This window comes from Sceloporus occidentalis, unplaced genomic scaffold (assembly GCF_023333645.1).
Source record: "Sceloporus occidentalis isolate IW3139 unplaced genomic scaffold, rSceOcc1.0.p SCAF_166, whole genome shotgun sequence".
Taxonomy (NCBI): domain Eukaryota; kingdom Metazoa; phylum Chordata; class Lepidosauria; order Squamata; family Phrynosomatidae; genus Sceloporus; species Sceloporus occidentalis.
The window spans coordinates 1,523,486-1,547,965 of NW_028317146.1; the positions used below are offsets into that span (position 1 = coordinate 1,523,486).

General features: G+C 38.7%; 1 protein-coding gene across 1 annotated transcript; it reads right to left on the bottom strand.

The window, feature by feature from the left end:
• Window positions 1–231: 231 nt before the first annotated feature.
• Window positions 232–22,936, bottom strand: LOC149279443 (BTB/POZ domain-containing protein 8-like). Its single transcript, XM_089501214.1, has 18 exons — window positions 22,818–22,936; window positions 22,096–22,278; window positions 21,311–21,540; window positions 20,565–20,682; window positions 20,251–20,340; window positions 19,335–19,415; window positions 17,002–17,098; window positions 16,267–16,355; window positions 15,902–16,004; window positions 14,926–15,108; window positions 14,140–14,277; window positions 10,917–11,046; window positions 9,490–9,551; window positions 8,435–9,068; window positions 5,357–5,450; window positions 4,420–4,553; window positions 1,796–3,895; window positions 232–695 (listed from the first exon to the last, which is right to left on the bottom strand). The coding sequence occupies exons 1-18, from the start codon at window positions 22,934–22,936 to the stop codon at window positions 232–234; spliced, it is 5,049 nt and encodes a 1,682-aa protein (XP_089357340.1).
• Between the last annotated feature and the right edge of the window lie 1,544 nt (window positions 22,937–24,480).

Consider the following 24,480-nt stretch of genomic DNA (forward strand, 5'->3'; position numbering starts at 1 on the left):
CTGGTATCTTGGAAGCAAAGCAGAAAAAGAGACCTCTAACCTTGGATAATTATAATAAGCCTCTATCAAATATCTGGTTGGTGGACTCATTGCATAGCTTAGGGACTATTTAAAAAAAACATATGTAATTTAAAGCCTCATATGGTATGTAAAAGAAATGTACCAGCGCAGTAATTACAAGCAAGAAATAAGATTGCAGAATAAAGCAAAAGTTAATAGATTGCAACCAATCTAATGATGTGTTTCTAGTTCAAGAATTGTCCACTCCCCATGTGGCGAAGAGTCATCAGGAGAAAAGCTAGTCATTGTGGCACTTGTAGAATCATCAAATGGAGATGTCAAGTCACCCCATTTACTGGAAGTGTCGACTTGTGCTTTACCCTGAGATTTTGAATTTTCTCTAGCTAAAAGTAAAGTTTGATTGATAAGATATTGTGCTAAGCTAAGGTCCTCAGGAACAGAATTTATGATGTCAACATCTGAACCATGCTCAGCTAATAGCTGTCTTAATAAAGTCCAGTCCCCTTCTACAAAATGCTGATCCTCAAAACCAAAATCCATAATCTTAGTTTCAGTCTTCATTCTCTGCTCATTTCCATCTCCCGGATCCATCTCATATATAGGAGAAAGGGACTTTGAAGGACGATGTTCATAAATGCAGGTGTGTGCCAATGAGTCAAAATCATCTATGTGTCCTGAAATAATTCATAATACTGCACATTGTAAAAAAGTTTTGCTCTTGGCCCAAAGGCATTGAAGACGAACGTACTATCAATGAGGTAATTAAAGTGAACACACAGACATTTAACAAAATATTGATTTCTGTACAGTAAAACATTTACTGTGTAGAAATTGTGAGCAATAGAACTACTCCGACTAAGCAAATTTTGGAAATTAATTTCAACATTTCTGATACAGAAAATGAGTTGTGTCGACATTTATAAACATACAGAAGCAGCAAAACACAATGACACTCCTTTGGCCATTTAAATTGACACTTTTCATGTATTAACTAATGATTGAAATAGGCAGCCATATTTTTAAACATGCAAATGTCACTGAACACAAAGACATATATCAAAAACAAAGAATTTTTTCAAGGGATTCTTCCCAATCCTCATCAAAAATGAATTAGAGATCAATCTATTAGTTTTGTATTTACATGTAAATATATATATATATATATATATATATATATATATATATATATATATATATATATACACACACATACACATTTATAACTTTATACTTTGTTTTAAATTTGTAAAGCAAAAACTTAAAAAAGCTAGCAAGCAATATTAAGGTTAAATAATTTACTTATATGTGTAGAAAGTGGCAAGCGTTACCGTTTTTATAGTTAATAAAATACTGAAATTAGTTTTGTAGAATTAAAGATTATTTTAATAAAAAATAAGTAGCCTTTTATTCTGTCCGTGGCCGGTTTATCCTAAAAAAATCAATAAATATAGGTTTTATAAAGTAAGTTATGAGGTTTATTTGTGGAAATATGATAAGAGAAACAACTAACCAACTTGCACTTGATTTTACAAATGAAGAGGATTTTCTGTCTCAAAAAGACTGTACAAATCTACCTACGATTAACTTTTTGATTTCAAATCTAGAAGAAAGCGCTTGAAAACTGTATTAGCGACTTATTCTGTATCAAGTAGCTATATCAACAAGGTTGCTGTAAAAGTATACATACTAGCTGACATTTTTAGGTACATATTTTTTTATATAACACTGCAACAGAAAACAAAATTCTTTATTTTTGATACTTAAGGTTTATTACCTTCTGGTAAAGCAGTATTGGAGTTTTCAGTGGGTGATTCATGGTTGTCTTTCACTTGATAGGCAAGATTATCACTCTTACAAGCATTTTGGGTTTTATTAGGACAAAACCTTTGAGTATCGGGAGGGTCTGCTGTGTAAAGGTCCAAATGACATGGCCGTGTTTGGGACTTAAATTCACTTTCAGGATGTTTGAAGAAGCCCTTGTGTATATCTGATTGCGCAACATCTGTAGGAGTTTGCTCTTTTGCAGGCAGTACTTCTGTAACCAGTGCCATTCCATCTATGCATTTTTCACTGTGCGCTTCTACATCAGAGCTTTTAGTGTTTTTGTTCAATGCTTGCTTGTCATCATCTCCATCAGAATGCTCATTAGTAACTTTTTCAAATACATCCACTGGTGTCAAAGACTCTGCTTTGTGCATTTGTGAAGGAGGCTCTCCCTCATCAGATCCTAGCTCTTCACACTCATCAACAGAAAGCAAAACTGATCGTGTAAAATTTTTATTGCCTGAAACAAGTTGGCCTTCACTGTCAAATTCAGCGACATCATCAAAAGCTAAATTCACTATTCCTTGAAAGGGCTGCGATGAAACACCTGATGGTGCTTTCTCTGCAGAATTTTCAGCTTCTGATTTCTCGTCTTCTGTTTCGTCAGCAGAAGAGGATAAATGTTCTATTTCTTGAGGAAACTGCATGCTACTACAGAGAGCTTTTGGATTACTACTGTGTTTTGGCCCATCTCTCTGCAACCACATATCTGGTCTTTTTCGTGGTACTTCATCATCGCTTGTGGAATTAACACGGAACAATTCAGAATTCTCTTTCTTAACCTTTACATCTATTCTTAAATTGCCATCATAGCCCTTTAGTTCTTCTGGGGTACTGGTATCACTGCTGCTTCTCCCAAGAAAATCGTGACATCGCATAGTGCTGCACTTAGAGATTCCCCTGTCATTTGAACCATCATCATCTTGAGAACCACCAGCATCATAATCTTCTGACCTGGGTTTGATGTCATCAGATGAGGTGCTTGCACTTCCACTCTCCGATTCTGGACTCTCTCTTTCTAGTAAAGCACTTGAATGCTTATTCCAGTGATCCATAAACTGAATTTCAGAATTTTCATGTCGCTCTATTACTTTTGTAATGGTACCGTCTCTAGGACATTCCATGATTTGCCTTTCTGATGCAAGGTTCATAAAATGTTCGCTACCTCTAAGTGCAGATTGACGGATGGTAGGTATGCCCTCTGAAAAAGGGTGGGCAGTTCTTTTAGAATCATGCATAACACTGCTAATATTCTGGGGGAGTTCCACAAAGGTTTCACTGGTACTTCGATTACCATTTGGTCTTTGGTTTTTTTCGACCTCTTTTACGGAACATAATTCACTTTCACTTGAACTGTCGGCACATTTGGAATTCTCGGAATCACAGATTTTTCCTTCTGGTTTATGATCACCTAACGTATTCAAAAATAATTGCTCATCGACTGGTGTTATAAGATCAATACTGTCTTTAGGATTAATTTCAGCAACTACTAAAGTATTTTTCTGACAGGAGCCATGGTCTAAATCAGACTCTTGTGTATTAGAATTTTGCTTTTGAATTGAACTCTCCCGATTGGACTCATGCTCGTTTAGGTCAGGGTGATATGAACAATGATGTTCCGAATGGCCTGATGGACACGTGACAGCTTGCTTGCAATCATTTTCTGTGTCCCCACAACCCCCTGCTTTATCTGTATCTTGCTCCAATGTTTCCTGGCCATGGCTATTTTCTAATTCAGCAGCAGAACCCTTTTGCTCCTGTGGATGGTTAGAAGCTTTAGAAGATTGTGACCCAATCACTGCTTTCTGCTTTGGTCTTTTATTATTTGTTGTTGAGCCTTTATTGCCACTTAAACCTTGTTTACTTGGCGTTCCTTTTTGTGCACTTATTTTACTTTCTGATACAAGTGGAGGTTTTGTATTCTTTTTATTTGTCGGCCCATTTTTCTCTGTAGATGTAGACTGACTAATCAACTTTGTGTCTGATTTGACTTCAGGTTGTTTGGAAGAAAAAACAGATTTCACCAGGGTTGTTCCATCGCCTTGTACTCCTAGTTATAAAAGTTGAAAAAACACAAAAATGATATTGCTAAATTGGTCCCAAAAAAGCTTAAATATTAAGCAGTTAGTAACACTCTTTTAAGGTTGATCAACTAGGTATAATACAGAATCATATAAGCATTTGAGTCTACTGGTGATTTTTTTTTAGATGTTAATGGACCTTAGGGGTCTTGTACAGTTGGAGAGAGGGAACAGACAGTAGGAAGTAATCTGCGTTAAGGTAGATGATGCAACTTTTTTTTTTTTCCTCCCCAGATAAGAATTGTGCAAACCCACTTTTCATATAAGGGAGGTTAGATTTAAATGTTAGTAAAGACATCAGTATTTCAAATTGTCAGTGTATTGTCGTATTTGTGACAATAGCATGTTGTAGTCCCATTTAATGGAAAAAAGAAGCAAAAAACATTTAGGTAAAAGTCTAATACCATGGTCCCAAGTAGAACACATTTAGCTGGTGCCCCTGATGATCTATAAGCAATTGACACTTTGTAAACATACAAAAAAAATCCTTTACCTTGTTTTTTTGATAGAGCCGCTGGGGCACTCTTCGCCCTTTGTTGAACAGCGCAATTACTAGTTTTGATTCCCTTTTTTTTCTGAAGCACGGTCTCACTGTCTCCATTGAGAGGCGCTTTTTTGGCTGATGGACTGAGAAGAAAAAATTCTGATCAATATCATAAGTTAAAAAGCATGTATTTTAAGGAAAATATATCTATCAAGAATTACCATCATAATTCATATAAAATATTGCCTTTTGCTTTTTGTTTGCATTGTAGATTCAAGAACAGTAGATTGAATTTCACATTGCACATATACATACACACAGTGTCTTGCGAAAGTATTCAGACCTCTTACCAATTCTCTCAGTATTGAATTACAAGTATTGAAATTTGATCTGTATATTTTTTTACAAAAACACAAACTCAAAAATCCATTATTGTAATGTGACATTTCTGGAAGTCAGGGTGTATGCAGGTGTGTGTGTATTTATAAAGGGATATCACTGCATTATTGCATACGGTTAATCAAATGGGTTATGTTCCGGTGGGCATCTCATACACCCTATGCATGGCCGGAGTGAAAAAAAAATAAGGAAAAACTCCCACAGGTTGTTGGAGCCATCAATCACAGCCCTAACAATCCTATTTGTTTGGCTATTTCTACCTATCAGTCATTGATATGTTCCCTCCTATACACCGTCCCTTCCACTTCACCTCATCAACGAGCGCCAAAACAGCTTGTAATAGCGGCAGCTACACGTGGTGACGAAGCATGACGAATGCACAGGTCTACCATACAGTTTGTTTGTTCTTTAATTGGAAAATAGTGTATTTTATCTGTTATCTTCCAAAAAAAAAAATGTCTAAATGCTTTTATTTCCTGGGGGGGGGGGATGGAAATCAACTTTGCACAAATTACAAAGGATATTATTTATACAAATTTGGACAGACCTGTTTGTATCCCTGTGGCACTCAGCTTCGTTATTAACCTTTCTCCTGACAGAGGCTCCATTGGTCAACTTTGCTGGAGATTTCAATCTTGCCGCTAAAAAGTAAAAGAAAAAAAATGTGAAAAACACTGGCAGTACAATGGGTTGTACCGAAAAGCTCATAAGATGCCACCTTTGCCACAATCTTTTCATTGGAGGATCAGGGAGAGGACATCACAGCAAGCACTGCTATATTGCCCTGATTTCAAGAAAGGGCAAAATGATTGTGCTTTCGGTGACATCCTCTCCCCTGACTTTGGCTGAAGTTCCCGCCAAGTTACATTAGCAAAAATGCAGACGAAGATAGAAGATAAAAGATAGCAGATCGAAGATAGATGAGAGGAAAGAAGATAAAAGATGAAGATGTGGAAGTGGTTGGCAAAGAAGGTAAGGAAATATTTTGAGAGAGAGGGAGGGAGAGAGAATGAGAGTGTAAGAGTAAATGTGGGCACCAAATTTCGTATCTGAATTAAAAATGAAAGTCTTACTTGGAAAGCTTAATGTATACTTGGTCATGGTAAATAACAGAAACACTTTCTATTCTTTCTTGTTAGCCCTACACCAATACAACAAGGATGATTTATAGGATGCTTCTAAGTCCTGCCAGTCTGTGCAGCGATGAACTTTGCTAGGTGCTTGTTATGAATTTAATGCAAAGCCCTATTGCCAAGCGGACATTAAAACGGCAGGTTACAGCCAATGGGCTTGTGAGAAATACCATGGCCACTGTATGTACCTTTAAACCCGTTAAACTAATATGTTGCTTGGATTTTGGGATCAATCTCAAAGCCAAGTATAGACAATATATACAATTAATCCTGTTGCTTAATTATATGCTTGAAATATCAAACTTAACAATAATAAACACAAAAAAGCATATATAAAACAAGTCCACATGACTGTATGGGTTGCAATATCTCCAGATGCCAATGATTAGCCTTATAGCCAGGAACCACAAAGAGAGACAGCAAATGCCTGGCTTACTGCTAAAGGGTAGATGAAGTGAACATTAAAATGTTTGATTAGGCTTCATATAGTATATGATTCAGTTAGACATCAAGCAGAAAATGATACAGCATCTATTTTTAAACACTGTGAGTGTGTGGCTCAAAATATACACTATATGACTAAAAGTTTAGAGACTTGACCATCACACCGATATGCAACCGAGTCTATCTGCTTTAAACATCCGATTTTAACTCTATAATAATATGTAGATAAAGGACTTACCCCAGCACACAGATTGTACGCACAGAAATTGCATGCCCTACATACGTTGCTGGTGCTGAGGGCTGGGATTTGGCATCATATCACCCCGCTCTGCATTAATTTGGGGTCGATTAGAGGGAGATCTATGATCTGGCCCATAGCCCCTAATAGAGACTCTGGGGCTAAAGTATGCTATTCAGGGCTATGAAGTTGAGACTCAGGGCTTCAGCCCCAATAGCCCCCCAGCGACGCAACTTGGTAATGGTGGCATCCTATGACAGACGAGTCTGAAACAACTAAACTCAATAATTAGGGGTGTGCAGTTGTCCACATATAATTTGGTCATATAGTGTAACTTGGAGGTCATTTGGTAGTAGAAAAATCATGAATGCCAATGGGTAAATAAGAGCCCTGAGCAGTTACAGAACAGCTGTATGGGCTTTGTGTAGCTCTTAAAGCAAGCCCTGCACAAGTACTGGTATTTACCAACCCCTAGATATAATCTGTAGTATTATAAAGAATATCTATCTGGCCACACGCATCCAGGTCCACTTCTACTAGCAGCAGCTGAGAAATATTTCTCCTTTTCTTATGGAAGACACCACCAAACAGGTAGCTCATGCACTCAATTCCCTGTTTCAAGCAAGGACACCTCGTTATAAATGGACCACCACCTTCCTTTTGTTTCCCATTTCAACTCAAACTAGGGCCGAGTCAAGCGTATGACTAGAACAGTCTCATTAATATATACAGTAGCTAACAGCGAATGGATTAGTAACCGAATATTCAACAGTTCATAAGAAACAATAAACGGTCTGGCGCTGCATAAATACCTGTAAATAGATTTCTGAAAGTGAGAAAAGAACTGAGAAAAGAATCCCCTGTGAGAGACATTATCTCCTTAAGGGCCCTGGTGAAATATCACCTGTAATTTTTCTGTTCACTGTTGGCAATTTCTGAGCGGGTTGCATTAAACTGATGCAAGATATTTTCCTCTGTGTGCATGTGCAAGCTTCAAGGTACCGAATCCCAAGTGTGATGGCTTTCCATAGGGCGCGATACTGAGAGTTGCTTGTTCTGTTAAGTATCTGTGAATACCTTTAACAGAATACGCAAACTTGTCTGCCAACAGGCTGCCTCCATAAGGGACCAATGCAAGTGTGAACATCTGAGGCTTGACATCGGTTTTGTTTAGTAGAAAAATTATCTGAGATTGGGGGTTTGGTGCGATGCAGGGTATTTATATTTTTGGTGTAAATGTCAGATATGTATAAACCCTACTCAAGTTAATGGTTCCTACTTCTGACCTCTCAAGAAAATAACCAAGCCTGGTGATAGCATGGACAGGTATGAGGAATTGGGATACATTTCTAAGATGGCGTCTTTACTTGAATTACCACTTTGTGGCAGACATTTAATCTGTTAAAACTAAAGTTACCAGAAAACTGAAAGAGTGATTTAGTCTAGCGTCAAGGCTTATGCAGACACAACAGGGTTGGAGTATAGAAACAACGATAATTTGTTTATAGTTAGGGACATTTCATGGGATATACAGTATATATAGAGGACAGTGGGCAGAGGAGGAGTTCAATGTTTAAGCAGCATGAGATCATCATCATTTTTTAGACCTAGGTTCTTGAGCAGGAGTGCCAAGCCATATTCCCCAGAACCACAACTCTGTCAGGGTTCTAGGGTTCCTCCAGCTAATACTTAACCAAACAAGTCAATCGAGCAGCTATAGTCACTGAGGAACGTGACATATTGTGCATAAAAACACGTTTTATGCTTGCAAATAAAGAACAGGGTTGTAGACCATTGAAAATGTACTCACTCATTCCTAGATCCTTAGAAGCATCCAAAACACATTTTTTGCCACCTTGTGGGGAACAATTGGCTGGCTGGCGACATTCATCCGACGTTCTATCATAGTTTGCTTCTCCAGGTGATTTGTTGGATATAGGATGTTCTCCATTGGAAAGCACAGATTTCCCATTTGTACATTTGACTGGAGATGAAAGTTCTTTGTTAGTCTTCTTTACAGATTTTACTTTAGCCTGTGAATTTGTACCACCGTTTAAAACTTTAGGTCTAGCTCCTAGTCGTTGAGACAACGGTGTTTTTTGTGCGCCTGTTGTTTCTCCCTTGGCATTACAGCTCTCGGTTTTTGCACTTCCATTAGATTCTGGCTTGGGTTTTGAAACAATTTTTGGTTTGGTAGCAACAATTTTCTCTGCGGGTTTCGGGTCCTTTGTACCCTTTGTGATAGGTTTCTTGCCATCCTTCCCTTTCACATCATCTTCCTTTCCTTTCCCAGAAGAATTTCTATTACCATTTGATGTGTGTCCAGAAGCTCCTAGTGAATCAGATTTCATCTTCCTTGGATAAAACAAACTACCTTCAGAATGTCTCTTACTTTCCGCCGTCTGAGAAGATTCTTTTGTTTCCAATATCCTAGATCGACTCTGCTAAAAATAAGAGACACAGTTTGAGCATACCATTTCAATCATGAGAACAGTTACATCTCTTACAATGATAATGCCCTAATGATCCCATATGACGAGCCAATTGTGTAAGGTTATACAGGTGGTAACACAATTAACCAAATCTTCCCCGCTGTGTTATTAATTTAACCATGATATCTGGTGACACATTTGGAGAGGCTAGGAAATACACAGTGTAGTGTAACAATTCAGTGGGAGTACCAGAATTCATAAAAAATGGAAATATCAATATTTAAACCTTTGTGGTTACCATCTAGAAAAACTATTGGTCAGCTCATATACCAATCTAATAGACACATATACATCACAAAAAACTGATGATTATAGCCTGCAAAACATTCCGATTCTGGCGAACATACAAAGTTAAATCCCTTTTACACTTTACCTGAGAGCTAGTAAGTACTGGTTTCTTTGTAAGTCTTCGATCATCACCTTTGTCAACAGCAGCTATGTAATAAAATTCAGAGGCAAAAAATGGTGATAGATAATGTATCAGACAGCATCAAACACAAAATCCACAAGCTAGCATAAAAACACAAAATATAATTTTCTAATTTATGAAGCAAAATAAAGGCATTGGGCAAACAAGATTGCACCCATATAGATATTTTAAACTACCTGTAAGAGAATCCCCGTCTCCTCCACCATCTGTAAACTAGCTTCAAACAGACAAACAATGGCGTTTATTATATATTTTTTGTTCTAGATGCTTGCTACAAAGGATTGATCTCTGTGATGGTGTCTGTAATACACAGTCAGATCCCTCTGCAGTAAAAGGCTGCATGAAGAATGGTCTTCACAAGACTATTACCTACTAAGGCTTCTTCGGGGAAATGCCTGCATCAAGACGGAAGTGCAATCCCAGAGCTCCGATTTATGAAGAAATGTTTGTCTAATAACTAGCAAATGTAAATAATTCAAAGTCTTAAGAGCAGCTGTGAACACATTAACATGAATAATCATTAGATTTTATGTATTAACTTTATTATTCCACTAAAATGAAATGAGTATGGAAATCTATGCAGAGATATTAAGACCTCCTGATTTTTATTAATATATGTATTTTGTTAAAATAAGCATTTTTCTATAAAAAACACATGACCACCACCCTGCTAATATATTGTTGGTAGTAGTACACCAGGGGCTACAATTACACCTTTATGCAGTATAGAAATATGCTTCGTAACAATATTGTACGCATAAGCGTAAATGAACACCAGCCCCACACCCACAGAATCATATCAATTCCTATTCGATAATAAATAATCAAATCAGGAACACTTCGGCTAATTATCCCATTCTTTACTACATAGCTCATTGCGGTATTATTCACGTGAAAATTATTGTATGTGTGCAAATGGAAAACAAAATGTGATGCTTCCAATAAGGGCCATGCATGCACAATGTCACATAAGACATAATGTCACCGATTAACCACTTGTGTGCTTGAACAATGCTTAGTACATCACTCCAGCATGCGGCTTGGATCCGAATCAAAAAAACAAAACATGCTTTCTTAGTGGCTGATTTTTGAGTAAAAAATTATATATTATATAATTCATGTTTTGTCAAATGCGGCTTAAAATATAAATATAAATTTATTATGGTTCTACTTGTTCCATTTTGCTACTTTCTAGAAAACCCACAAGAAAAATAAAAAATGTAACATTAAAAGACAGTATTAGAACCTTAAATCTCATTAATCTTTTAAATACTTATTTCAACATTAAGCCGCACATCTTGCTTGAATTTATGGGAAGCAATCATAGTGTAAATATAGAATCCTAGAACGTTGAAAGATGGCTAACATACCGGCTTGTATTTTCTGTTGATTGCTTGCTCTCATCAATTTCCAGCCCTCTGTGTGCCGAACAGCATAAAAAGACTGAAGCAGGAAGGTCCACAGCTTATCGCGCACAGCCTGTATCTTGCACGTAAAACCCTATGTTCAAATAACAAATCAGCAGCTGGTGAGAAGCACATTTCTATGGCAACCAGTCATTATTCCTCTCTCTGACTCTACTTACTCCCTAAGCTATGGCAGTGATGTCATCACTTAGACGGTACGACGGCCTAGTGGAAGGGGTTTAGAACCAGCTCTGCTTCTGCAGTTACAACCAGCGTGAACATGAAACGGCTGCTACCAGACGCTGAAACGCCATCTTAAAACACACAGACTTCTTTACTGGAGCCGCTCTGCCAGATGACTGCAAATACACACGGGATCGAGGATCCCGCTCTTCTGCTCAGCAGTTGTAGGACCCTGCGGGTTCCTTCAGTACATCAATTTACCGTCCCCGTATCACATTATCATTATTCTTCTATTTATATAGCGCCAACAATTTACTCAGCGCTTCTTACAATACATACATTCAAATGGTATGACAGACGTAGAACTGACAGACGAAGACAAGCCGATACACATTGGGTAAAGAGGGCCCTGCTCGCAAGCTTATATCCTTCCGAGTAATTACTATATATACATATATATATATATATATACGCAGAAAGCAATGGCTCATATACAAGCTTGTAGATTCCTTGTTATATACAAGCATGAATCAAGTCATTGATAAATATATTTATTACATATATATATATATTAAACAGTTTATACTACTGAAATGTGACACCAAATAGATAAGTTCTGCAAAGTGAAAGAATGAATGTCATTTATTTTACATGTAAGAAATCTCTCATGGGTTCCCTGCACTCTGGCAAAGCCTCGCGTGACCTTAGGTTTATTTAACGCCAATTTAAAATATTTTTTTATATCTATCAATTTACAGCGGTGCAGGTTTTTCTTAATACTTCAGAGGCGACATTTGTATTATTTGATATAAAACATAGACATACTGTTTCTTGATACAATCTCTTCATTCTTTTTATCGATGCGTATACATACAAAAGTTTGCTGCGGATTTTAAGATCCAAACTTTGTTTTTTGGTCAATATATATCATGATCAAATTAGGGGACACCAAGTAGATTATTATAGCTGTCTGGTCTCTTTTAAGCTGTAGGACATCGAGACAAAAACATTGTCATAGACTCTGGTTTATCACAAGGAGAGCTGCAAAGGAGAATGCAGAAGAGGAATACCGATGATCAGAATTTCGATGTGACGAGGACTGCTTTAGATGCGGGCGGACAGCATTCTGGGTTTTTTGGCCTTTGTGAAAACCGGATATTCTGTGGAAGTGTGTTCCCGGAGACCAGACTTCAAAAGCTGGTACGGGGAGAAGGAGGTAAAGGCTGAGCGGGGGATCAATGCACATATAGAGCAGAAAGCAATGAAAAACCAGAGGATCAAGAGGTGGGAGCGGTCAGTGTTGCAGCCAGAGGCTTTGCAGGTTTTTCTTTATTATAGATTTTAAATTCATTAAGAATAAGAATTCAGGTACAAATAGTGGAGATGCACTTGCAGTATGTGTAAGGTTTTAAGAGCAGGGCTACCTTCTCCTTCCGCATCGATATGCTTTACGTTTGTTCATGCTATTGTTTCTTTTGTATTATGTCCATTTTAATGTTACTGTTAATTTGGTATTATCCCTTCATTGCAATTGAGCTACAGAATCTGCTGGTGTAGAGTAAGCGCACTCTCAGTTTCCGTGTGCGAATAGGGGAATTACAGGGCAAACGTCACTGACTGGGTTAGTAAATGAACCCTTAATATCAGCAGACAGCAATATGCTTCAGACAGGAATGTTGAATAGAAAAAAAAAAAACAACAAAAACTCAAGTAAATTATGTAATTTTTTTTTTCAAAAATGCGTTTGTGGAGAAAAGGAAGCGCCTTCTTGTGCTCTGAGCTGTTTATTGCGATGGATTGTGGCTTGCTGTGAAACAAGCCACTTAGTGTGATGTGATCTTATTAAGATAGTATTCTCTATGTTAGGGAAAAGTGGGCCTTCTAGCCATAAACTAAAATGCCCTCAACAGAGTAATCTTAAACAAGACAACAATCTGGCAGAGGATAACTTGAAATAGAAAAACATGCAACACCTCCCACTGGTTGCCGCTTACATAAGAAAACCTTTCCCATTTGCTTAAGAATTAAATATACTGACACTTTAAGGCCAGTGGGTGCTAAATGACATACAATGTACATGCTCATAAGGGATGAAGCCATGGTATGGTTACGGCTTGACTTGACATCATGATGACAATATGTAAATAATTTAATGCAGCCGACATCATTTGCATAATGGAGTGATGCTGTGATGTCAACCTTTCTTGGGTGTCTTTAAGAATTAAGCTTATTGACATAATTCCTCCTGAGCTTCTGAACATGGGTACCTTCCAGCCTGTCTGTAAAAAAGAATTTGCAACAGCCTTTCACCACAAGAACAACAACTAATATTTACAAAGCACCTCCCAGTGGGACTCAGTGATTTTAGCACATAGTCTCGGAATTAACCGAATCGGCAGCTTAACAATAGGTGTTATTATTATCCAATCAATTGCGGTCACTTATCGACTTCAGAAGGGTGAAGTGCTGAGTTGAACCCGTCAGGATTTGAACCCGCGACCCTGAGGTTTGAACAGGCACTGCGATCAGGGCAATTAACAGCTGAGCCATCACACGGTCACCAGTTACACGCTAGATTTGTACAAATGGACCAAAACCTATTCATGACAATTTTTCATTTTTTGTCAGATGAAATTCAAGGTGCTTTTCACATTTGGAAATGTAATTTGGTGTCATTCACGGTCTCATGCTTTTTCACACTCATGCTCTCTCTCTCTAAATGTCTATCTTCTTGTGCCGATTTTCTGTCCTTGTTATTCTGGCCTCCTGATGGACAATCCTGCAAAAATGATGGAGCTGCACTGGCAGGCCAGGTTCACTTAGAAGCAAACAAACACAAGAGAAGAATAAAGAAGACGAAGTAGTCAGGAAAAAAGACATGGACAAGAAAGCGGTTGGTGGAGAAGGTAGAGAGAACGTGAGAGCGTAAACTTAAATTCAGGGCTCTGGAAATGCTTTGCGATACAACCCACTCATTAGGGTACTTTGCCTCTGAAGAACTTACCATTTCATTTTGTGATGCTAGATTCAATAGCTCATCCAAAGCCATAAACAGAGAACAACTGTTTTGGAATGAAATGCTTTTCTCGACTTCATTAAAAACTTGTTCTAGAAGATACGGTGTACTGCTCATCCCCTGGGCCTGCATGGATGACAGAAGAGGTAAGTTGGGAAAACATGTAAAAAACAGGGGCAAAAAAATATATGTACGAGGTCATTTAAGTTTCCAAAAACTGAATGTATTATCTGTGACATCATTGCTGAGCACAACAATGGCAGGCTAAAGAATGACCACAGGTAGTAAACATAGAATGTGACTGCAAATTAAGAACCATTCTGCCCATTCAGTCTTTGTATTTGTCCCGTTTCAGTTCTCTGACTTGTGTTATATTCAGGATATCCTTATGTCTACTATGCAGGTTTAAATTCTCACAGTGTTTACCTCTACTGCTTCTAATGGCTGTCCGTTCCACTTATCTATAACCATCTCAGTAAAGTAAAACTTACACTACATGTAAGCCTATTTCCATGTTATCGTAATGACTATTTTTAATGTGATCAGTAGTAACGGCTACTGAAACAAGAACACCTAAACACATCCCTGGAACAGAATGAATTCATGAAACGTTTTAATGGAATGTGCTATTTACTAAACATAACAAGCCGTTATCAGATTAAAATGACATTTACACAGTCGTTCGAGTAGAAGAAACAAGTCTTGGTCTGTAGTAAGTGGTTATTCATAAAAACATCACTATTTATATAAAAAGCAAAACAGGATACTCCTTACCTGTAACAATTGAGAAAAACTTTGGCTCTTTATGATCTGAGAAAAGTTTGTGACCATGAAGCGTACAGACTCCTCTTGAAGCTCCGATGCCAGATCTTTTGCCCTTTGTGCCCATTTCACACCAGGGAGGCTGCTGCTAAGTCTATCACTTTCCATCAAAAGAAAGGCTGCATTTCTGTAAGACTACAGATAGAGAGGTCATTTAAGGGATAAGAACGTCATTTTTCTCTTTCCTGGTTCTAGTTAAAGTACGAACTGTGAAGATAAAAGACACGGTTCAGCGCATCAAAACATCACAGGCGAAAGTTTAAACAAAACAAAAAGGCTTGATGGTCGTAGTTTCCAACAGCAGTAGCTGTGCGTACAGTCTCTGCAATTAAATATTTGACCGCGCACATAATATCATGGCTGCCTGTTACGAAATACTAGAAAAAGAATCTGTCAGATACCTGTCCATACCATACAGACAAGATGGATTAGTCAACTAACTACTTATAGTAAAAGGACCGGAATTCAGTGGCATGTAGGGCACAAACTGCATAGGGAAATTACTTTCCTTGTCTCCCGAACTTCCCTCTAGTTTTTTGAAGACAGGTAGAAACAATGGACATCTGCTACAAGAGAGGTATAATTGTGCAAAATACGAAAAACTTTGCCCATTTAGTCTGCTCATTTTTCCTACTGTAAACCCTCAAACCTGGTCCTTGGATTTTATATTGAGGATGGCCTTATGGCTATACAACTGCATCTTTTAACTCCTTCACTGTATAACCTATTCTAGAATCTATTAGCAAATACTGAGTGCTTGAGTATCTAAAGTCCAGCAGATTCCCCAAATGCACACCGCAAATGAAATAATTTTGTAAGTCTCCGATCTTTAACTGCCAGGATGAAACTGGGACAAGAAGAGCAATCTATTTCCACCGCCTCTGATAGTTTAGCTAAAACAAGAAAATATTAAAAAAAAAAAACTTACCAATGACTGAACCAAGGCAGTAAGGCACTGTCTCTGCAGATCAAAGGGTAAACTGGCAAAGCTCTTTTCAGACCAACATTTTACAAAGTATTTCTCAACCCATCTGTTGGAAAAATGGGAGAACAATGTCGAATATACTGTCACTTTCAGATGGACATAATGCATCTCACACAAGCCGCATACAAGTCTACTATAGAAGCCATGAACCGCTGTTCCGTGTGTCCATCTCAATATTATTCTTACATAACATGAAACGATACACATTTAAATAACATTGTACTATTTTCATCTAAGCTTATACACTTATTGGCTATCATTTAACCGAATCGAATATGCCAATGATCTGCTCTACTTGTAGACCGTACCTCATACAGGAATTATACAACTGTTCCTCTCCCAGCGAGTGAGCGATGGAAAGGCATTCTAACACCGACTGCTGCATACCAACCACTGGCTGAAAGGGAATAAACATTTATTGTGGCTTCTTTGGAATATTGGCTGATTATAAAGACCCTCTACGCTTCAGGAAACGTTAAACAAATATTCACATCAAAACCAATTGAACTACTGACGTGTGCCATGTTGAGCTTTATGCAAGTTGCAGGCATAGAAAGAACCAATTTAGTTCTCAGTTCAAGACAAAGCCATTTAATGTTTACTACTGAAACAAAGAGTAAGGCCTTTCGGGAAAAAAAGTCATTGATTCTTCAGCTTTGCCACATTTCCGCGGTCAAATTTTAACATTACCTCTACTAGATTCTCAAGCTAATTTTTGTTTTAGTCACCTTCAACAAACATGTTCATTACTGCAGCTCTAGTCCTCTAACTTTTCATATTCATCAAGTGTCAGACTATACAGCCCTTCTGACATTTTTCCCTTTCTGGGAAAAAAAGCCTGTCCACCTATACAGGAACAAATATTCCATAGATCATGACATATGTTTGAGAAAAAAACATTAGGACATTGATGTAAAATTTTAAATATAAAGCCTACAGAACTATAACAAAACGAGCATTTATCATTTGCTTGAGAAGTAAGACGTGTACGGTTTATGGACAATGCAGGTGGTGTTAATGATCTGAAGGTGAAGCGGATGTACCTTATGGAAGAACTTGCAGTAGTCTCTTTTCAGAACATAAATTGCCACTTCTTTCAGGCCTTCCAATCCATACATATCAGCAATAGAAAGTATATGACTGAAAGAATTGGAGAAAAAAAATAATTGAATTCTACATGTAAGCAAACCTAGTTTTAAAATGTCGAGAACGTTATTTGTGTGAATACTTAAACATTAAAGGGAAATCCTACCGATGTTCTCTTTTTTCTGATTTAAAATAGTTTTCCTAGACAGCTGCATTTTTGTCACATATGCCTGTGTTATATATTGGCCCAATCTCCTAGACAAACTTGGAGGACCTTATCAAAATATCTTGTGTGATGCAAAAGAGTTTTACTTTACTGAGACGATACCAGACAGATGGAAAAACATTCCAACATAAAACATCCTCCCATCAGAAGCTGCGGAGGGGATTTAAACGCATGTATCCTGGCTCTAAGGCAAGACCAAGGACTGATTAAGACCCAAGCCTTTATATCTACCTTATCTTTAAGCTAGATATAAGATAAGGCCAGGGACTAAGGGAAGTATTCAGAGGTTGGGCAGACTGGATGGGCCGAATGGTTCTTATCTGCCATCATTTTCTATGTTTTAATCAGGAAAAATTGGCAGACTTGACAGGCTGTTGTTAAATTCCATGTTTCTATGTAACAGTGGAATGCCTCAGTCTTAATCACACAGAAGCACCCTCTGACTCCGAAAGTCTAGTACTGCCCTAATCAGCTCACTGTGAACCCAAACCAACATATCCCATGGCTGCCTCCCATGGCAGCCTTCAGCTTCTTAGATAAAAGGAGTTTTCCAGAAGAAAATGACATAAAACCCGTTTTTATTGAATGCCAAATAAAAAACAAACACAGAAATATATTAAATAACATGTTTGCATTGGACCTTCCCCGCAAAATAAATATTAGTGACAGGTTTGAAGTCATTTAAAACTTCACCACAGCACAAAGACGCCAGATACAGAGGACGCGGGCAATCTGCCTGTAATCAATAATAAAATAGTCATTGAAAGGGTCGTTACAATGTAATTTGTTCACTGTGTAGATCAATGCTGCAACAGTAAACCCAACGTCTGTGTAGGACGGTGCGAAAATACAGGGAATAATGAAAAAGAAAAAATGATGGCTGCCTTTCCAAAGATTAGCAAAGTCATGCAAGGTCACAAAATCTGGGTCTCCAAGCCCACTGCTGAGCGTGACCTTGTGGGAGCACGCGAGAAGCCTCAACGATACTCGCTACAAGTGAATATTCAAAATCATTTAAAGCAGTTCAACATGGAAGAAAGCTTGATCGACACAAATAGCCCCCCCAAAAAAGTATACCAAATAATACTTTAGGAGTCATGGTATTCTAACTGGTATTTCACAGATCTGATACTATTTCAATATTAAATATACTTAAGGAACAACATTTATGCGATTGTCAGCAGGTCTGGGGAGACAGCTAACCGGACCATTTGTGGATTAAAATATATTGCAGAATGAAAAATTCCAGATAATCTGCATTCAGAAACCTAGAACACTTTTATGGGAAATTACTCTCACACTCCAGTGTGTGTGTGATTATATACACACACACACACACATATATTATACATACACACACACTAATGTTCAAAATCTCCGTTAACGGTTTTGTTTCTAGCTGTAACATAGATCCAAAACTGTTTTCTAATTATCAACTAGCCTTTTAAATTTAGATTGCTGATAAAGGTCCTCTGTATGCCTCTGAAGATATTCCATTAATAATCAACTGTTCCCAGCTACAATAGACAATTACAATATTAACAACATCTACACTGTGTTTCTGATCCATTTCATGTTATTTTAACAGACACAATTTGCTTGTCGTTCAAAAACAAGAAAATTCCTACGAGACCTCAAACTTTTGAACGGTAGTGTGTATTTCTTTATATACACACACACACACACACACACCTCATATACATATACACACACTAAAAGGTTTAAACAATCTTGCTGGAGCACCGACTAGACTGGTTCATAGCATGGTTTTCTCTTTATGGGGGTTATGTATAAAAAGTTACTCTGATGGAAAGTTGCCTCATACCTATTGGCAGGAACGATTCCACTGGTTCCTATGGTGATAAGGTCACTTTTTACCCGTTTCTTACACATAAGTCCCACTTTATTGCCACCCGTTCATAGCTAGATAGCCAACCTTTATATCACCAGCTAAACAAATACATCTATTTAATTTACAAAGAAAAAAAACAAACATATTTAACCACGGTTTTCAGAGTATAGGTAAAAATGCCCCATGTTTGTGTATAAGGTTGAATTAATTACCCAGGCTCCACATTCTTAGGCAGGTCCAGTATCGCTCCATATATGAAATGCATCATGACAGTCATATCTACGCTGCAAATGCTGCAAAACAGAATTCAAATAAATGAAAACATCACAAAGCCCCAGCTCTCTCGTCGTACACATGTATAGCGCAGATTGATCCACGGGCTTGTCAGCGGTGGCATATTGTCTCATCTAGGTTTGGCTCCATAGCTTTCTCGGCTAATATATTCCAAAGAGTACAAAGCTCATATCACAGCTAACTACTGCTAGCCATAACGGGGCCGTTACTACCCTGCCGCTACCTGGCATTACTCACTCGCTAGCCTCTGAAACCGGTCCTCCTGCTTCCTACTTACTTCCAGTTTTCGATTCAAAACTGCACCGGCTTCTTCTTTCAGAAAAGAAATTATAAATTCACAGCCATCTGTTATTTCTGTTTCAGCATAATTATAATTAAAATGGCCTTTAGCTTGTGGGTTTTTTGTCAGGGTAGCTGTTTTGGAGATATTTGGTTTAAAGGGGACAATTTTAACCCAGAAAAGCAGAGATCTGCATCCTACATTGGCATGGCCAGCATTATCTATTCAAAGTCTGTCCAGAAGTTCTCTGCTTTGTCCTCACCCCACCGTTTCAAAGGCTGCTCAACCCATCAACAAGAATCAGCAACTTAATAGTAGGGGAGAGATCAGTTAATGGGAAAGACTAATCGAGGTACTGCAAACATGACGTTAAAGCGGCTGCTCCCTGCGATATAGACATATTAAAATGTCTAGATATCGTTTTGTTAATCTGTAAACATAACTTTAGTTTATCGCACTGAAACAAATAAAGTGAAGATCAACTTGCAATTATTAAATGCAATTATTAGTAAAAAGAAAAAAAAACATTCACAAATCTAGAACAATGTACTTACCCTTGAATCTGGATGAGATCTTGAGAACTCTCAGCCCAACATCCACTTAACATAGCAGCAAAGTAACTTGACCTGGCACATAATATAGCCCTGCAAAATGTAAAGAATATGAAGACCCCACATTTCTGTGTCCAGTATGTAGCAGTAAGAGACCATCACATCTGTTTACTATCGTGGATTTAATACATGTATGTTACATTACATGTTAAGAGATGAACTGTGTGTGTGAGATTTCTAACACTTACTCCGCTGCGTCAGGGAAAGGAGAAGAAAAATATAACATTTCAAACCAAGGATGAATTGTGAACAGATACCTGTGTGCCAGAAACTGTTTATCTTCTGTTTGAATGGTAATGTCCGAGCACCAAGAATGAAGGAAGAGACAGAGCAAATCATTTCCGAGTTCAGAAGCAGCTTCCAGTTCAAAATGGTCTGCAAACCATGAGGAAAAACAAAATGTCAATGTTTATCTGTTTTCAAAGGAGAAAATATAGCGGTGCTGTGACACACGATAAAAAGTACCTCTTAAGTTACAATACTGCACATATTCACAATGTCTAAATGCTACAGAGAAGCACAAGAGGGCTTGTACAGTGGCAACGGAACTGCAGCACGGGAGACGTCTTTGTGCTGAGCGCCAGGATAAGGAATAAAATACAAAGAGAATGGTGGCAGAAAATCATTTGCCAATTGGTCCATTTATGCATTTCCCAAACTTTCTTGAATTGTTTTAGTGGGGTATGCTGGCAAGCGGTCTCAGAAGGTTGTGCAGTACAGGAGGTACCCACTATATAAGCCCGACCTTGGGTCAGTTACACTGGATTACTAATCTTCCTTACCAAGACACCGTGCAGCGGCCCAGTGTGGAGCCCAATCACCCAATGGGTTGATCGCTACCTGCTACCCTATGCCTGAACTAGAATAATGCACAGGGAGTGAATCCTGCGATACAAAGCCAAACCTGGTCTGCTTTCTGAAACGGGACATCAGCAACTAACCTCATAGAATAAGGAGAAATGATTTCAGACTAACCGTACCTGCGCCTTTCTACGTATCTCACCTTGCGTTTCTGTTTTATTCCCGCTCTCCACAGGGCATTTCTCAACATCTTTAACAGAAAGCAGGCGCTTGTCATCAGCTACGTTATCCACGGCAGACAGGTTCTTATCATGAATACTACTGTTTAAGTCATCATTGTGTTCTTGTGTTGACTTCAGCCACTCATTGTCTATTGAACCCAGAATGCTCTCTTCTGTTTCTTTAACTTTGTAATGTGAGGAGTAAACAATTCTTTAAATAAAATAAAAAACATGTCAAAGTAAATGACCCTAAACAATTACTAAAATATATAACATGCTTTAAAAACACGGACAAATCAGTTCCTAAATAACCAAGTTCCACCTCTTAACTGCATCATTAGTTACAATTCTAACACATACATGCATTTAGTGATATAACCAGGCCTGACCAGACGCTCTGCAAAGTATTTGAGTTTATTCACTAAAGAATTAGCCGGAGAGTTTGCCAGAGTTGTGGTTTCATGAATCATTTGACACTCTCCTCAAACATGGGTAGTTTGCCTTCACTTGGTTATATTATTTGTTTACGCAAATCATCCAAAACTGAGAAATTAAAAATTACATTTTATTGAAGTCCATTCATAAATAACAGAAGAAAGCAAGAGGATGTGATTACAGGAGTAATGGGCTATATAGGACCTTGCATATAAACTTGGCATTATATAACGATTAACATTATTAGACCTGGGATTAGGTTACTATAGAGGTTTTTTGCATGTTTTTCTTTGGATTACATTTGAAGGTAAAAAATACATTTTTAACTTACTTTAAAAAAGCTTGAATTTCAGAAGCTTCGACATTGGCCAGAGTATTTTTCTCTGCTGATGAGTGCCTAGTAATATATCGGTAAAATCTTGGTGTTCGGGCCCGAAGCACGGCCTTGTGCGCTTTAAACTTTGATTTGTCAACGCAAAGAACAATATCTGTATGGATTTCTTCATTCAGAAGTCTGTAAATCAAACACGAAATAAAGAAGAAAAACATGACCAATGCACTATAAAATATGCTAAATATGTTAAAGCAGAGTATTGTGTTAACCCGTTGTGTGCCTGAAGAACCCAGTTTTATTAAGACTCTGTTGTCGGGACTGACTTCATGTTTTACAAACCAGACTAATACGTGGAGGTTTTTTTTTATTTTATTTATTGTAATCGTTCTCTCTTGATGTCCTTAAGCCCACAATTGCGATGAAGTCCGCAGGCTGGCTTCTAGTCACACCAAGTCACAGTACACCAAAGAAAACAAGGGTTTTATTTTAATATATACGGTACACAAAGTAAGACTATACTGTCCCATCGCAACTTATGGTAGAGTCTACTCTACTGGGAGGCCGGAGTCCACCTCTCACACAATGCGGACTCTGAAAGCAGTTTATTCTAGAAATAGTGTGTTCTGAAGTGTCTCCAAAATACCGAAGAAATGAGACACGAATTTATTTGGAGAAGTGAAGAAAGCCCCTGTCAGGCATCACACAAACCGAAGCCATACCTGAGCAGGTCTCTGCCGAGCTGGTCACACAGCATGTCCTGCAGCCTGCGCCTCTCTGCCACCTCCTTGGCATAAACGGCCGTCATGTCTGCAGGGGCTGCCCGACCACCGGCTGCCATCGCCAGTTACCCCAACTTCCGCCTCACACTGCACCGCACGCACACCGGATCCCACCCTCCTATGCCACAAACAGATCATAATCCGTTATGAAGCATCTGGCAGCGCAGATTCACTTTTACGTCTCCCGAGCTTCCCGTTAATGATGATTCATTGCCAGTGAAAGCACACAGGCCTCCTGCAACTCTTTAGGACAACGGCAACTCATGTAACCAAGGTTACAGCGGAAGAAACGTGTAAACAGGCACTGAGATGAGATGAGATGAGAAGGTAACGTAAGACCCCCGAAAGCACACTCTCAAACCACAACGAGGCCACGTCCCCTGGGACTAACAGAGACACGATGCCCCGAGGTCACGCATATTCTATTCATATGCTTCAATTCGAATGTTCGTCCCCTCGCCGACTGCGACGTCAGTCCCGGAAGCACCGCACCAAAACAATACGCGCAGCCAGTCGCAGCTAGCGGGTTGTGCTGTCGTGCATTATGATTGGACAAGTCAGAGCAGGTGGAATGAGGGGCGGGGACTTAACTTTGTTATTTGAGTAGAATGCCCAGCCAAATGCGAGTGCCCGATGAAGTGAAGTGTAAACTGGAATTAGCGGATAGAGCCGGTCGGCGTAACGGGGATCATACCGCATACGACAAACAGGGACATTTTTCTTTAGACGGTGTGGCTAGGGACGGGCTTTACTGATAGAGCTATTTTACGTTAATGAGACCTATTGAGAGACTGCTTATGTAATGGAGATCTAATGATAGACTGTTTATGTAATGGAGATCTATTGAGAGACTGTTAATGTACACATTCAGCATTAGGACTCTAGGACAGATATTTCTACACCCATCCTACACGCTCCAAGATGGACATCATAGGCAGACGGAGTGCCACCTGTCTGGTGTACCTGCTCCCACGTTATCCTTTCTGCTCTTTGTCCAGGCACGAATTGGCCTTTGGCGCTCTATACTCTCCTGATCTGTTGCTCCTGCATTAGCAGATGCCTGGCACCGTGAGCATAAAAATGGTGCGTGCCAACATGCGTATCCAGTCGTTGGCGGGACCTGCTTCATCACCCAGCATATGGCCTTAATGCCAAGCCCACCTTGTGATCACCAGTCCAGCTGTGTCCTTGTTGCTCAACTGGGACCTGGGCTTTATTCCAGGACAATCTAGTGTCTCACAATAGAATGACAGGAGTCATGCTGTACCACCGTATGTGTCTGGCTCAGTATATAATGAAAGGAGTTATATTTTACCACCACCTGTGTCTGGGTCATTATATACTGATAGGAGTCAAGCTGTACCAAGGCCTGTGTCTGACTCACTTTATAATGATAGGAGTCATGTTGTACCACGGTCTGTGGCAATGCATTTGTAAAAGTAATAAAGTAAATGGCAGTTAGGAAATGTGGTCACCCCTTACCCCTGGCAGCTGCTGTGTCCGAGCACAAAGGAGAGATAGAGAGGTACTTGCTCCTGCTCCGAACGAACACATTGCTTGGCTTGAGTGCTGGGCAGCTGCTTTTTTTTATATATATATATAT